This window comes from Hemibagrus wyckioides, linkage group LG09 (genome assembly GCF_019097595.1).
Source record: "Hemibagrus wyckioides isolate EC202008001 linkage group LG09, SWU_Hwy_1.0, whole genome shotgun sequence".
Taxonomy (NCBI): Eukaryota; Metazoa; Chordata; class Actinopteri; order Siluriformes; family Bagridae; genus Hemibagrus; species Hemibagrus wyckioides.
The window spans coordinates 12,915,894-12,932,713 of NC_080718.1; the positions used below are offsets into that span (position 1 = coordinate 12,915,894).

General features: G+C 38.8%; 1 protein-coding gene across 4 annotated transcripts in view; it reads right to left on the reverse strand.

Annotated features, from left to right (window-relative positions):
- Positions 1-11,684, reverse strand: part of rnf144aa (ring finger protein 144aa) — a 31,215-nt gene extending 19,531 nt beyond the window's left edge. Inside the window, exons 1-3 of one of the 4 annotated variants that reach the window (XM_058399580.1) lie at positions 11,595-11,684; positions 10,935-11,233; positions 9,067-9,234 (exon numbers count right to left, since the gene is read on the reverse strand). Coding sequence is in view for 1 of the 4 variants with exons in the window: in XM_058399578.1 (XP_058255561.1) it covers positions 2,520-2,652 (133 nt within the window). In the remaining 3 variants the exon portion in view is untranslated. Of the gene's footprint in view, positions 1-2,519; positions 2,911-7,330; positions 7,598-9,066; positions 9,235-10,934; positions 11,234-11,594 lie in introns of those variants that run through there. The other 3 variants (XM_058399579.1, XM_058399581.1, XM_058399578.1) reach the window with 3 other exon arrangements.
- Positions 11,685-16,820: the final 5,136 nt, after the last annotated feature.

Consider the following 16,820-nt stretch of genomic DNA (forward strand, 5'->3'; position numbering starts at 1 on the left):
ATGCACTCTGACGCTAAACTTGTCAATGCATGTTTCCTGGGGGGGGTTTGCACAATGCAACCCGAGGTGCTGAAACTTCAGAAAACAGAACTTCTTACCATTCTCACATTCGGTCTAAATAGAACCAAGCAATTATATGTATCTTATATGTATCTGGTTTTATATGTATCTGTAAATCACCTTAAACTGCTTAAAGCCAGAGATTATCAGATTGTCAAGTCAGCCTACTAAATTCTTTCACACTGATGCTGTCAATGAGCTTTTATAATCTCATACTCCACACACAGAGCACAAACTCTGACAGCTAAGCAACAACTACTTTAGAAGCTAAAATCAACTAGTTTGCTATGCGAAAAATAAGATTTCATTATGGTGTGGGAAGAAACAGAGCTGCACGTTTGTCTGCTTTCATCTGGTGAAACAAGCAAACACGGATATTCATCATTCTAAGTGAGAGGAAACCACAGCTCCCTGATGAAATGTATAGTCACAGGAGGAACATGTGAAACCCCGAACAGACAACAAAAAACCCAGACCGTGAAGCCAGACAGTAATGCTACCCTTATCTGATCACTGAGTTTTAATCACCAATCTCTGCATTAAAGCCAGACTACACCAATGTAAATGTCTTCCTCCTGATGGTCCTTAAATGCAGTTGAAATCCACTGCAATAACCGACATATCACATTACTAGACTTTTCTACAATACATACACACTCTTCAGACTATTTAGAGATGCCAGACTACAATGCATGCCTTCGGACTGGGACAGGAAACCGAAATACCCAGAGGAAACCCCAGACGGACATGCATTTAAGTGAACTCAGCCCACAGAGTGGAGACAGCAATCAAATCACTGGAGGTGATGGCAGACGTGCTAACCACTAAACCATCCTGCATCGCAAAACACATAACATGCATCATGACACACGCTCACTTTAATAGGAACATCTTTAACACCTCCTCATTAACAGTTAAATAGTTAGCAGCAGTTGCAGTATAGTGCATAAAAGTCACAAAAGCAGCTAAACAATACTATGAATGTTTTTCCGAGCTTTTTGGCGAGCCTGATCCGAATGTATCCACAGGTTTCTGTTCTTGACTGACAGGAGCAGAAGCCAGCGAGGTCTTCTGTTTGGTGATGATGCTGACTCCCGAGTCGTAAAGCGTGGTTATTCATACAAGCTATCCAAGACCTTCCTGTCAGTCTCGGCATTCTCCTCTGCCCACTGTCGTCAACAAGGCATTTCCCAGGAGGAATACTCTCAGCATTAGCCTGTGTGGCACCAATGCTCAAAGTCACTTAGATTACAGTTTTGCATATTTTGACGTTTGATGTGAACATTAAGTGAAACTCTTAGCCAGGATTTGCATGATTGTATGTGCTGCTGCAACATGATTAACTGACTGGAGCAGTGCCCAGGGAGGGAGTGTATGCAGGTTTGTTAGCACTATCTACAGTATATAACCACAATGTCACATTTCTAATCTAATAATGTTCTTCCAGTGTTTATAATAATGATTTAAAAAGCTGTACACGCATCACAATGCCAGTAATATCTCAGAAAAATATGACAAGATATCACAATCCTGACATCATATCATATAGCGTAGACGGTGTACAAATTCACTCCATTATCACATCTTCCAGACTTCCTGTTAACAAGTGCACCCTCGCATCTCAGCCTCACGACCACAGAATCACAAAGCAGTGAGCTGTAATTAATGTGGTTAGCTTACTGTGAGCTTCTGCGTAAGAATGAAACGCTGTCTGGTGCATCAAAACATGTTTTGTCATTTTAACCTTAAGTTACCCTTTGCAAATTATTTTGCATGACGCTGAAATGGTTTTATGTAAAACAGACATCGCAGTAGGCACCAGGTGAATTATAATTCGCTCATGCACTTCCAAACTATTGTTCTTTTCTTCATTCAGGAAAAAAAAAGGCTGCTGCAGAGTTCAGGAAGACACCAAGAAAGAAACCTGTGTATCAGATGACACACAGACAGACGTAGGTATATGCAATCAAATGGCAATTTAGAGGAGAAGAAACACATACGGATGTTTATGTAAAGCCTGTCTGACTGTCTCGCATTCATCACCTGATCTTTATTTTATTTCAGTGTTTCAGCTCCGTCTCTAAGAGCTGGCAATTATGTTCCCTCTGTCCATAACACCATGCGACGGTGCCGTCGTTAAAAGGTGTCGTTTCTATTAAAAGCGGTCTCGTTTCGTAATTGTTCTGCTACCGTGTGCTGTCACACTCCTCAGAGGTGGCTCTGTGAGATTTAAATGTTCCACTCTATTCAAAATATACAAAAATGAATGACGTTGAATGATGCACAGCCAAAAGACACTGCCTAAACAAGGTTTCGGTTCAGGTCAGGTAAAAAAACAAAAAACACTATAACTGTTATCTACTGATTAGTTAAGATAAGTAAGCAGACATCGGGACAAAAAGAAAAAAAGAAAAAGAAAAAGAAAAAGAAAAAAAAAAAAAAAAAGGCTGAACAGATACCCATGCCAGCTTCCTGTAGGGAATTTCCTTTCCTGATGGGTGAGACACACTTCAGGGAAATGATGAAACCTGCTGAAAGAGAATGATAAGTCATTTCGACTCGAGCCCCATTAAAGAACGTGTTGTTTCGCATCTCACAGTGGGCAGACTGATGATCATGAATGTTCCAAACAGGTTAAATCAAGTCTTCAACCCTGAGTCAACATTCCACCGCCTTGTTGAAATGCAGTGCCTTCCTTGCCTGGAGAAATTAGCAGAGGTTATCTCAGCATTTAAATGGGTTAATGTAGTACACCAGCTGTACTTTCCGGTTTTCTAAAAACACTCAAGAACATGTTTCGCAGGAAATCGCAGCATTTTACAGGTGCAGAAAATCCCAGTTCACAAATCCTGTCTTGTCCCTAACAGGGCTGAAACACAAAGACTGTTTCAATAAAGAAATCTGTGTGAAGAAGTCTGTGTCGGTCTCGGTCTCGTTTAAACAGCAGACTCCAAATATGTAATTACATACAGCGTATAAAACAACTTTAAAGGTTTTATGGAGAGCTTTATATTAACTTCATATATTAATTTAATTTCATGTAGATCATTTTGTTGACACCAGAAAACCTATGCCTGTTTACAGTCTGGTTGTCATGGTAACCTGTTTGTCGTTGATCATACTGGTTTCTTATTTTTCCCCTGCCCTGCCTTTCTAGGGCTCTGCAGGATGCTAGATGATTGTGTCAGGGATTAGTACCGCTTACGCCTCAGACATTGTCCAAACCTGATTACGTTGCTGTCCTGCCTTACTGCAGCTAGCACCCTTTATACAAAAAAAAGAAAGAAAAGTATACATGGTTGTAATATCTAGCATTATATCGCAGTCTCGGCACATCTAGGTCTCTTAAATATGAAGTGAAAATACATACAGCCGATCTACTGTATAAATCACGTGTCAGTTTGCCTATAGGTGGCCTAAACTGAAATAAAAAAAAAAAAAAAGCTATTAACGGAGAGAAAGAAAAATGATTAACGTCCACCATTTCAGGCAGAAACAGCAGCATATAAATGACTTCATCTCCTCCAGAACCCCTGTGGCATATCATCTCTGTCTACAAAATTAAAAAGAAATGACAACCATTAGCTACACTGCTTATTTCTATTGACAAGTGCAGACAGTAAGAGTGCGAGGTCAGCCTCAGCTGCAATCTGGTGTCGCTCAGTATTCTGCATTCCAAAAAGTGCATAGGAAAAAAAACAAAAAACAAACCAAAACAACCTCAGCAAAACCTCAGCTGCAACAGTGAAAACAAGCATATGACTTAGACCACAAGAGGAAGGGAGTGGCTAACTATTGGTAGAAAGATACTTATTGTGTTCAGGCTCTTCGTTTGTGTTTTTCAAAGTTGCCTGGCAAGTGGAAAAAAAAAACCCACTCCTTACCGAGTGTCACAAAAACCCACGTAACATCTCATGGTGTGGTGGTGCAATACACCTCGATGGTGTAACTAAATCCAGGGCACAGGCAGCCTTGTGAATAGCTGACCGCCGATCATTATGACCACCTGCCTAACATTGTACTGGTCTGCGTTTTGCTGCCAAAACAGCCCTGACCCATCATGCACTGTGTATTCTGACACCTTTCTATCAGAACCAGCATTAACTTCTACAGAAATTTGATCAACAGTAGCTCGTCTGTTGTTCGGATCACACGGGCCAGCCTTCGCTCCCCACATGAATCAGTGAGCCTTGGCCACCCATGACCCTGTCGCTGGTTCACCGTTGTTCCTTCCTTGGCCCACTTTTGATAGATACTGACCACTGCAGACCCGGAACACCCCACAAGAGCTGCAGTTCTGGAGATGCTCTGATCCAGTCGTCTAGCCATCACAACTTGGCCCTTGTCAAACTTGCTCAAATCCTTACGCTTGCCCATTTTTCCTCCTTTGCCGCCTACCATATCCCACCCACTAACAGGTGCCATGATGAGGAGATAATCAGTCTTATTTACTTCACCTGTCAGTGCTCATAATGTTATGCCTGATCGGTGTATATGCACCTTCCCCAAATATTTGCATACAATATCTGTGTGTGTTGCAGCATTACATTTTCCCTTCTCAGAAACTAAGAGGCCCAAACACGTACCACATGACATGCCCCTGTGCACAAAACAAAGTCCGGTCCATTAAGACAGTTCGCCATGGCTGGTTTGCCAGAACTAGGTCCTGCACAGAGCCCTGACCTCAACCTCACTGAACATCTTTGCGATAAACTAGAACTTCTCCTGCACACCAGGCCTCTTTACCAATGTCGACATCAATGCCTGACCTCACTATTGCTCTAATTACCAAATTCCCACAGTTCTATGGTTTCTAATTGAAAGCCAATGTGAGGAAATTGAAACTCATTACAACAGCAAAGGGTGGATTTCATCTGGAATGGGATGTTTAACAAGCTCACAGAGATGTGATGGTCAGGAGCTCACCAACTTTCAAAAAATTAAGTTGCAAGCCAGACTTTTTTTTCTTAATAATACTGGCACTTGGTCAAGGTCTGAAACTCGGTGTGCTAGATTAGAAATTTTGTTAAGAGGACAACGATTACATACTCATTCAGTTCCATTGCAAATGAATGTGTTTATCTAGCTAACTATCTCCTCATTACATTAGTGGCCACATTTTCCAGGAAACCAAAAACAGATAACTCAATAACTCTTTCCTTAACGTAATCAAAATCAGATGCTAATTAACCAGTATCTAATCCAGTCTATGTGAGCACAGTGGGCAGGCTTCAACACAGTGTAGAGTGGCTACTTCTCGACATGCAGCACTCTGGTGCTCTGTGTACAAGAGATGCACTTGAACCGAAAACAAAGCCGCATGACTCGGCCAGTGCCTGAAGACTCGCTGTCCTCAGCTTCACTCAGCCTTTCAACACGTTCTCTGTCTCATGCTGACAAATGCACATGTCTCGACACACAACAGTGACTACATTAATACTGACAAACTCCTAGTGTAAAATACATTTCAGAAAGAAATAGCACTATTTCTGGTTCTGCTATATTACTGGCAGACACTCAGCGATATTTTTTATTTTTTTTAAATATCTCCCAGTCTGGTTTCAATTGGTACTGTCAAGCACAGTGAGGCAATTTAGCCCAGTGAGAGCGACAATCATCATTACTGTCTCTCAACAATGACAGACACATAGACAGATGCCGACCTCAGAATAGAGAGGACGAGGCACAATGCTTTTCTTAAACGACAGCACGACGTGCAATTCTGGAGATTTTTTATAATGTACAGTAATTTGTGTATTGTGAGATATTACCAAGATATTTCTTTTTTTTACTCATAAATAACAAATGACACAAAATGTATGATGATGACTGACCAGAAGGTGACAAATGTCAACATAAATAAATAAACAAACACACAGAGGAGACATTACTGCTGTATTCACAAGCCTCATAGTGCAGCATAATGACTTTTAATAATCCACTTCTATCAAGATGATGTATTACTAATCATTTTGCAAAATGCAGCTCTCAGCATTACATGTGTCATACAAAATTAGAGGAACAACTGCATTAAAAAAAGAAGGGGAAAAAACCTCATTAAAGCATCCGAGCAAACAAACACGTTAACATTTCCCCTAAATAAAAGATGAGCAGCTTTTTCATCCATTACAGCACGTTTTCTCCTCTTTTAATGGTCCCAAATTGAATTTGCTGCCATTCCTCTCTCACCCCTGAGATAACCTCTTACACAGCACTCTAGCCAGTACGGAGAAAGTCACGTTTTGCTTCCTGAAATAAATACTTCTCTAAAATGATGAGCCAGCACCTTTCGGCCTATTTCTTATATTTCACCAACATACCACATCAGTCTCTTCCTAGCCACAGATGCTGACAAACCGAAGCTGTGACATGACTACAGGAGAACCAGATGAACACAAAGGAGATGCGAAACTCTGACTCAAAGAGATGATGCTCGGTCACTGACACGGCGAACGGGAGCGAAGGTCTCGTCTAAACATGACTTCAGCTTATTAATCACATCGCGTGTGCTCTACAGTAGGGCTGAAATCTAGGACTACACAATTCCTGCTGAAATACAATCATACCAGCATTATTTTTTCATGTGGGTCATGTGGAACCATATGTATTAGGCTAGGTGATAGGGCACAGACATGTAGAGTACAAGAATAGGTGGACCTTAGTATAATATAACTAGTCCACATTTCCTTAATTCGGTAAATAATTTATTTTCGCAATATTACATTACACAGTTGGTTCGAGTCATTTACCTGATCATACCGTGAGGGGGTGGGGCAGGGGACAGGACGGGGTTGTTTTATCTTTAATTACACAATTCTATAATTTGGTTTAACAGCCAAATAATCCTTATTTAATAATTCACCGTAACAGTCTGTATTCTTGAACCTGGAAACAGTCCACATATATTTTTTCCTCGATCTGAAAATATTGTTGTAATTAATAACTGCAATTTATTAAGGGAGAAGCTTAAGAACTTGATTACAACACCGCTTTTTAGACAAGTTTCTACATGTTTCCAGAAAAGTGACACAATACAGAAATATAACAGTGTAAATCCCCACAATGTAAAAAGAAAAACCCTTTTGATTAAATGTACAGAAAACAGGTCCTGATCCTTGTACAATTTGTCCTAAATTAGCCTTATGACAGATAATATATAATTATGTATGCCTGTAATTCTTGATATCTGTAGTGCTAACACTAACAATAATAACGTGATGGACTTTTGATTTGATTATTGAGGTGAAGGTTCTACTGAGACATGACTCACTGCAACAGACTTTGTTCTTTTCGTATCAAAGCCTCGTGCTTCACTTCTCCAGTAGCGAAAGGTCATTTTGTTTTCATTAGAGGCGCTGAAACGCTGACACTGACTCGGATTTCTGACTTGGGCTTCTTTGCCATTCTTGTGACTTCGCCTGTAGAGACGCAAAGCACATACTCGGACAGACTCGTCTTTGTTCTTTACTTTAATCTTGGACTTCAGCCATAGTGCTTATTCTTCTGTTTGGTTGCGTGTGGCTCACAAAAAGCCAACTTAGAAAGCAGCCTAATTTTTACACAATAGAAGTTACCAGAACACCACAAAAATATATAAACCTGCCCTTACCTGCATGACTCAATGTACAAACTGGTCATTAGAAGGAGTGTCTGAGATGAACACACGCACATAGCAACACCGTTAATAACACGGCATTTGACACATGTAAGAAGGTGCAAGCGTAAAAAGTCGTTCTATTTATGAAGTAACGATTTTTCCTGTACAACTGACTTTCATACATCTTTTATAGCTCCTGTTCTGGTCTCTGATCCTGTAGAGGCTTTAAGCTTATTCCTATAATAAAAAGGTGACAAAAGCAATAAAATAAAATCTGTAAATAAACAAGTCCATATACACTAATCAGGCATAACATTATGACCACCTGCCTAATATTGTGTTGGTCCCCCTTTCGCTGCCAAAACAGCCCTGATCTGATCCCACAGATGTTCGACTGGATTGAGATCTGGGGAATTTGGAGGCCAAGTCAACGCCTCAAACTCGTTGTGCTCATCAAACCATTCCTGAACCACTGTTCTTTCTTGGACCACTTCTGACAGATACTGACCACTGCAGACCAGGAACACCCCACAAGAGCTGCGGTTTTGGAGATGCTCTGATACAGTCATCTAGCCATCACAATTTGGCCCTTCATCAAACTCACTCGAATCCTTACGCTTGCCCGTTTTTCCTGCTTCTAACACATCAACATTGAGAACAAAATGTTCACTTGCTGCCTAATATATCCCACCCACTAACAGGTGCCATGATGAGGAGATAATCAGTGCTCATAATGTTATGTCTGATCGGTGTATAATGAATAATATTAGCAATAAACAAAACTTCTCTGATGTGTTAACAGTAAGCTTTGGTTTCTAAGTAACATACAAACAGACAACATTGAAATTATTGACAGAATAACGGCTTAAGCATACCACTTTTATTTGCTTGGTTTAAAAGAATACAGAATTTACAACAGCGTTGAATGTGACTCAGCTCAAATTTTTAGAACTAAACCCAAATCTTTTAAGGTATCGAGGTCAAATTGCAGTGTTACCAATCTTAATTGTTGCTTAAAAGTTGCTTGTGTTGGATAAAAACGAAAACATGAGCAACTAAAATCAGACATTTTTTCCCCGTTTATGCTAAACTACATGAGAGGTAAATGGATAATCCATAAAAAGCACTTATTCTGTTATAATCTTTCCAAAACACGCCCTTGACAGCCCCTGCTTTATGGCTTGGCCCTGGCATGCTGTAAAAAGGGAAAAAAGGGGGGGGGGAGTGGAAAACTACAATTTGGTGATCTAAGGATAAGTTTGGCAAATGCTATCCTATAGTGTTACTCTACATTCGCTGAAATGACTACCACATTAACGCTTCAAAAATCAAAATAAATAAATAAATAAAATTCCTAAGACCTTAATAACAATAATCATAACAGTTAACTTAATGCTCTTTGTACTCACCAGACGTTTCCTTCAGTCCTAATCACAGACACAGTAATTTAGTAAAAGGCAGCACGGTTTCAAGTCTGACTCATGACTCACAAGTAGTTCTGATGTGGAGCGATTACATCTCGAGCGTCACCTCAAGGACTGATGTCTTACAGTTCTCCGAATATCAAATGACTGGTGCTAAAGAGGGAAAAATAAAGTTGCTGTTTCCTCATTCTCCAATCAAGCAGAAAACTTCAGGCTTTTTGCCAAAGCTAGAGTCATTATTCTCCTGGCAAGAGAAGGTCTCTGCCTCTGCCGCTACACCATTTTGATGCTCTTACAGCATGAGTGACCTACTATCCGTTGGAATACAGCGACACAGCACTTCAGTATACTGGGCAGACATGGCTGCGAAGGATAAAGAGCACAAACGCTGTGGTTTTAAGAGCACTTCGAGAGAAAATGGGACATTCCGACTTCTCTGTCTGTAACCTTACGCAATTTGAAACAGTTTAATATAAGGAGTATGACAATATCCTTTCAGGAGCGGTGAGCCAAAATAAATTAGATTATACTAAAACAAAAATGGGGCTGTATTCTGACCAGAGGTCAATTTGATCATAATAAGCAATAGTAATAGGACCACTTGTGCTTTTCAGTAGGTCACTAAGGAAGATGTTTACATTTATTCATCTGGCTGATACTTTTTATAGAAGGAAATCTACAAGTGCGGCACAATAAATCTGAAAGATAATGGCTTTCTAACAGACCAGTGATCTGAACATAACTTTCAAGTCACTAACACCGACCCATAACAGGAAGACATTTTACATTCCAGTATACAAGCTAAAGGCATATACCATGTAAAAACATGTTGAAACTACAGTATAGGGAGCTGAGACAGAAGCAGTTCAACACAAAGCACAAACAACCGTCCGTTTACCGTCAGCAAAAACACAGCAGGACCCTTGTTCGCCAAATGTTAAGATTGAAAAGACACATTTCCTATTGCTATGCAATGCTGATGCATCTTTCTGCACTCAGTATATCTGCAATTGCTCTTTCTACTTTCTTCACCGTCCTACCCATCCACAGAAAGCTGACTCCTTCCCTTAGCTCTACCTTATAAGGTTTCTTCCATTCTCTCACCAAAGATCCACCCAAAGGATTTTACTAGAGATGCACTAATCCCATTTATTCCACATTTTTATTTCTATTGACTGATAGCTGAAACTGATCTGATATCAAATCACATCAGGGGGGTTGTCCATCGAGTCATGGATTAATGTGAATGTGAATCATGTCCAGATATGGTTTGGGGATTTCTATATTAAAATGACTTTCCTCCCCAAATAAACAAACACACACATCATCTTCCACGTGCAAGTTCCAAGGGCAAATTCAACCTGAAGCACACTAAACATGTTGATGTTAAAACATCTGTGGGGCGTTTGGAAATTTGGATGCTAATTTGTTTCCCACGAGAACAACAAAAGCAGCCTTGCTGATGTCAGAAGGGGACAACGGTGAGAAAATGCAATGCAATGCAATGAAATGCAATACTAGGAGTTACAGCAGAGGCTCTGCTCAGCTGGCAAATGAGCCACAAAAAAAACCCCATCTTGTTAGTTTGAACAGAGCGCCCAGGTGAGAGAGCTGAAAAGACTAAAGAGTAGAGACTGACTCTTTAAGTAGAGATTATGAAAGGGCACTGGCACTTCTATTGTGCATGTAGCGAGCCATAAATAAATAAATACAAGTACACCAGAATGTCATTAAAAAAAACATCTGTATTTCATTGGACAAGATTAAAACAATTTTTTTTTAACATGCAGCTCATCACTTCTTTATCATGCTTGTAGCCATAAAGTATTTATTATTATTAAAGAACTACTCACCTTAGCTTCAGAGATATGGTCCGAGTTAGTCCTAGCTTCAGAAGCTACAAACTGTCTCTCTCTCTCTCTCTCTCTCTCTCTGTGTGTGTGTTATCCTCAGACAACAGATTACTGCCAAAGGATGTGGAGCAGCTAACAGTAGCCTGCTATCTTTAGTGCACTAGCGCTGGTTAGCTTCCTGTGCAATGTGAGCACCATGAAGCTCCATAGGCTTTAAATGTACAACATTATGGCCAGACTTCAGCCAGGAACCATCCGCCCTGAGAGGTCTTCATCTCACGGAGAAGCACCTGAATAACCTGTGGATAAGAAACGATGAAAAAACAAACAAACAAACAAACAATTATTCACTCGCATGAAAACGTATAAAGATATTATTGGCTACCTAGCTGTCGACGTTAAAAAGCCGTATTGTATTGTCAGCTATATAATAAAATATAATATAATGTGAGACAGCACGCCGAGCTCCTGTGAAGTAAAACAAACCCAGGCGCTAGCCGGAGACGGGAAAACCCACCTCGCTAACCTGCCTGTGTTTGTGAGACGGAAATTCCGTCTTTAGAGATTAAAATATGAACCCAGCATGCATGTTAAAGCTTCAGTATTTCTATCCACGCAATGTCAGGTCGAAGTCAAGCTCAGCGGGCTTGTTTTGCTTACCGCAGGTCTCCACGCAGTTTGGGAGAATCAGCTGATGAGACCGATGTGTTATGAAGACGCCATTTGTCTGACCGCTTCCTAGTTAGCGCTTCAGGGGAAAATAATGAGTGCCAATACATCTCCTAACGCACTGCACACGAGCGCCTCCTGCCGGATTAAACGCAACATTTCTCCTACAGTTGTTTTATTTACAAGAATCCAAACTCTTCCAGTGGGCTTGTCTTGTCTGCTTGGGTTAACTTACACCTTAAAACAATCGCAAGTTGGATAAATGAGTGACTCTCAGGTGTGAATGAATATGTTCATGGAGAATTATTATTGTGAATTTCCCTTTGGGATGAATAAAGTATCTATTTATCTATCTTATTGCCACTGATGAACTATCACAGCCAAGTTGTTTTAAGAATATATCACAAGAATCGGGCAATTAGATCTCAATGATTTATTGATCAGTTTATTGACCTGGGGGGGCAGCAGTTTGGTCTACCAATTTATACACCGATCAGGCATAACATTATGAGCAGTGAGAGGTGTAGTGAACAACACTGATTATCTCGTCATCATGGCCCCTGTTAGTGGGTGGGACATATTAGGCAGCAAGTGAACATTTGGTCCTCAAAGTTGATGTGTTAGAAGCAGGAAAAATAGGCAAGGGTAAGGATTTGAGCAAGGTTGATGAAGGGCGCTAGACCACTGGATTAGAGCATCTCCAAAACTGCAGCTCTTGTGGGGTGTTCCCAATCTGCAGTGGTCAGTATCTATCAAAAGATATTGGTGAACCGGTGACAGGGTCATCTGTGGCCACAGCTCATCGATGCACATGGGGAGTGAAGGCTGGCCCGTGTGATCCGATCCAATCAGTTTTAAACAAATGACAAGCAAGGATCTAAGCAGATTTACTTTAACAGTGGTGCTCTACAGATTCAGGAAAAACAGTTCAAATTCAAACAATATTTTAGTATTTAGTAACTAATGCTTTGGGGTGCAATAGGCAATTGCAGTTTTTGTGCACTAATCTTGCACTATTTGTGCACTAATCTTGCAGTTTTTGTGCACTAATCTTGCAGTTTTTGTGCACTAATCTTGCAGTATTTGTGCACTAATCTTGCAGTATTTGTGCACTAATCTTGCAGTTTTTGTGCACTAATCTTGCAGTATTTGTGCACTAGTCTGCCGTGGTTAAGGTGTTGGACTACTGATTGGAAGGTTGTGAGTTTAAAATCCCAAGATGTACTAAGCTGCCATGGCTGGGCCCATGAGCAAAGCCCTTAAGTTGTATAAATTATCAGGGTTGCTCAAAGTTGCTCTGGATCATGGTGTCTGCCCAATGCCATAAATGTAAACTATATAATGCCATACTGAGGAAATGAAATACTAAATCAACTTAAAATTGACCAACTGTCTTGTTTTAGATTATAGCCTATACAAACCCACTGACAACAGAGATGACAACAGGCATTATGATGATTTTTTTATTTTTTATTTAAAACACCCACCCTCCTCCACAAAACGGCATAACAGTGTTCTGACACAGTGCTCGTACTGTGCATATGTATGTATGATGTTTCTTCAAGAAAATCCTACTATTTCTAACATTATATTTTTTTAATCTATATTTAATCTATATAATATATATATTATATGATATTTAATATATTTGTATATTATTGTTATATTTTTATCACCTAACTTTTATTAGATTATAAGATTTATTAGATGATTAAATTATTAGATTTAAATTCTCGAGTTGGAAATAAATAACAAAGTTTATTTTTAAAATTTAATAAAAATTCAATCAGTTATATGACTTAGAACAATATTGTAATAATAATAATGGTGTTTATAGATTTTTTTTCTATTGTTTTTCTTCTTCCTCCTCCTCTTCACCGTATTGTCGTTTCTGAGCAGGGTTTCCTGAAAATGAAATGCAGAAGTCAGAAATGACTTTTGAGGGTTTTTTTTTTTTTTTTTTTTTTAAATTCCTGTGTATGCTGTGAAGTGATGTTATGATCCATTTAAATATGAATCAGTATCAGCAATTTTGTTCAGGCCCGGCTCCAGATACGAGATGAAGGGTGGGCCAAGTAATATCACAGGTGGGCCAGGGGGGTGGGGGCTCTTTCTCTATATATATACAGCTCTGGAAAAAAATAAGAGACCACAGCAAAAAGATCAGTTTCTTAAGTTTTTTTCTTACAGGTGCATGTATTGTTGAGATGAAGAGTTTTGTTTCATTTTTTTGTGAACTGCTGACAATATTTCTCCTAAATTCAACATATAACTATTAGAGTGTATATTTAAAGGAAATGACAACACATCAAAATAACCCAAGATCATGCAGTATTTGCAGAGCTTTAATAACTCAAATAAAACAAAATGCAAATAATTTGTAAATAAATTGTGTTAATGCTTTGGCTAAATTAACATTAAGAAATCAGTATTTGGTGGAATAACCCTGATTTCATGCTTTTTGGCTCCATGCTGTCCACCAGTTTTTCACATTGCTGTTGGGGAACTTTATACCACTCTTTTTGCAAAAAAGCAAACAGCTCAGCTTTGCTTGATGGTTTGTGACCATCCATCTTCCTCTTGATGACATTCCAGAGGTTTTCAATAGGGTTCAAATTTGGAGATTGGGCAGTGGTCTCTTATTTTTTTTCCAGAGATGTATGTATAAAATAAAATGATGTAGTAAGAAAATAAAAACCTCCAGTAGGTGGCAGTTAATGTATTAACTGACTGATACCAAGTGGCCGAAAAGCATCTCTCCTTCCCTCAAAATACAATTGACCTGTTTAAATCATTTGGAACAGAATTACTGTATTTTTGAGTGTGTGTAATTGTGTTATTGACACAATAGGAAACTGCTGATGAACTTGAATCATCTATTTCCCCGACCTCATTGCCGCAAATGGATGGAAATTTCCACGGGAACTTCATCTCGGGAATTTTGGAAATATTCCAAGCTGAAAACTTTATGGGAATTTACGGAAATTTATGGTAATTAATGGGAATTTATTTAAATTATTTAGAAGTTTGGGGAAATTTATATAAACTATATACAAACAAAAATATAAACATTTAGTTTGGTCATAAGCTGACATGCAAGTAAACTTATGTATAAATGAGATTTTTGACTTTGATTTCCTTCTGTTTGTTGTAAAATGAAAGCATCCCCCACCCTTTCCCTGGGATGGTCTTTTTTGGACAATGTTCTTATTATGTCACCTAAATGTTTGCTCAGTCAGTGTATTTGTTTTTACAGTGGTAAAAGTTTGTTTCATTTAGTTTCAAAGATTTTGCTAGAAGAAAATGTTTCTGTGTGTGTGTGTGTGTGTGTGTGTGTCTTTAAAATATTAAGTTAAAATTGTTAACCATCTCCATAACATCCTCACCCTTCAGGTATGTCCAGGGTTATGTCTCCTCTCACCAAAAAAAATATAAAATTAAATAAATAAAAATAAAAAGTACTACTACTACTTCTACCGCTACTACTACTACTACTACTACTACTACTACTACTACTACTACTACTACTAATAATAATAATAATAATGGAAAGTTTTCCATTTTTAAAGTCAAAATCAAAATGCGTTCTAGAAATTCAAAGGTATTTCTCAGGTCCAGAGGTGGACAAAGTACACAACTCTATTTCTTGGGCCAAACAAAATACCTTTATATTTGCTCACCTTAAAAAATGAATACTGAAATAGCATTTCTGCAAGAAACATATTTGCAGCTTGCAGACCATATGTGACTCAGAAAACCCTGGATTGGTCAGGTCTTCCATTCCCAGTTCAACAGCAAGGCAAGAGGATCAGCAATCCTATAAAAAGATTTAATTCTTACCTGATTTAAACTTATATTGCTTAATTTTTAGTGGGGATCTGAACTGTGTCATTAATCCGAAAACGAAATCTCAGTCTGAAATATCTTAAGCTTTATCAACCTTTATTCCCTGACCATTCTTCATACTCAAGAATAGACTATTATTTCATAGATAAGACATTTACTTCCCTCAGTGGAAAAGACACAGTATTCTACAATTATAATATCAGATTACCATTGCTTCTTGATTTACGATTTACTCACCACTGCACCCAGCGTCCTACCTGGAGATTAAACTCTAACTTGTTAGCAAATAAAAATTTTCATAGGCTTATATTAATGGCAATAGATAACATTTTGCTCACAAATGCTTCAGAATAGGTATCACCATGGGTTCTGTGGGAGACACTTAAAGTTGTCATCAGGGGCGAAATCTTATTCTGTATCTATAAATAGGTTAAAACATGCAAAACTAACAACTAACAGATTGAATAGGAAAATTAGATCAACAATTTTCTCTATCGCCCTCTGAAGAACTACTCAAAAAGAGAGTGGAACTTAAAGCAAAATATGATTAGCCTCTAGAATTGATACCATTGTACCAGAAATTGTATCACCAGTTCAAACAGGCCTCATTAGAGGTCACCACTCATTTACTAACTTAAGGAGACTCCTTGGTAGTTTGTATTCTCCTGCATCCAGGGAGGCCCCAGAGGTAGTGATGTCCCTGGATGGAGAGAAGGCATTTGATAGAGTGGAATGGAGATATCTATTTACAGTTGTAAAAAAAAAACTTGCTTTGGCCCAAAATTTATAGCCTGGGTCCAGTTGCTGTATTCTAATCCCAAAGTATCTGTTATAACAAACAAAATACTTTCGCATTTCTTTCCAATATCGAGGGGCACCAGGTAGGGCTGCCCTTTAAACCCTCTCCTTTTTGCATTAGCAATCAAGCCACTTTCCATTATACTTAAACTCTTGCAGTCTATCCAGGGCATTGATCGAATGTGGATGGAAAACAGTGTCTCTTTATATGCAGATGCCTGTTGTTATACATTTTTATATCCGGTGGAAAACGTCCCAAAGATACTAGAGAAGTTATCCGATTTTGGCTGTTTTTCAGGATATAAATGAAACCTTCCTAAGAGGGAATGTTTCCCCCAATTATCTCCCTTGCTTCACAAATTAATGCAGCATTCCTTTCATTTTGGATTTCTCAATCTGGATTTAAATATTTGGGAGTTCATTTGGTTCGTTTGGGAGCTCAGGTTTACATGTGAAAAACGTTTTACCTCTAATAAGTAAAATAAAATCTGATATTCAGAGATGGGACATACTATACTTATCTCTAGCAGGCAGAGTGAATTGTATAAAAATGAATGTCTTACCTTGATTCTT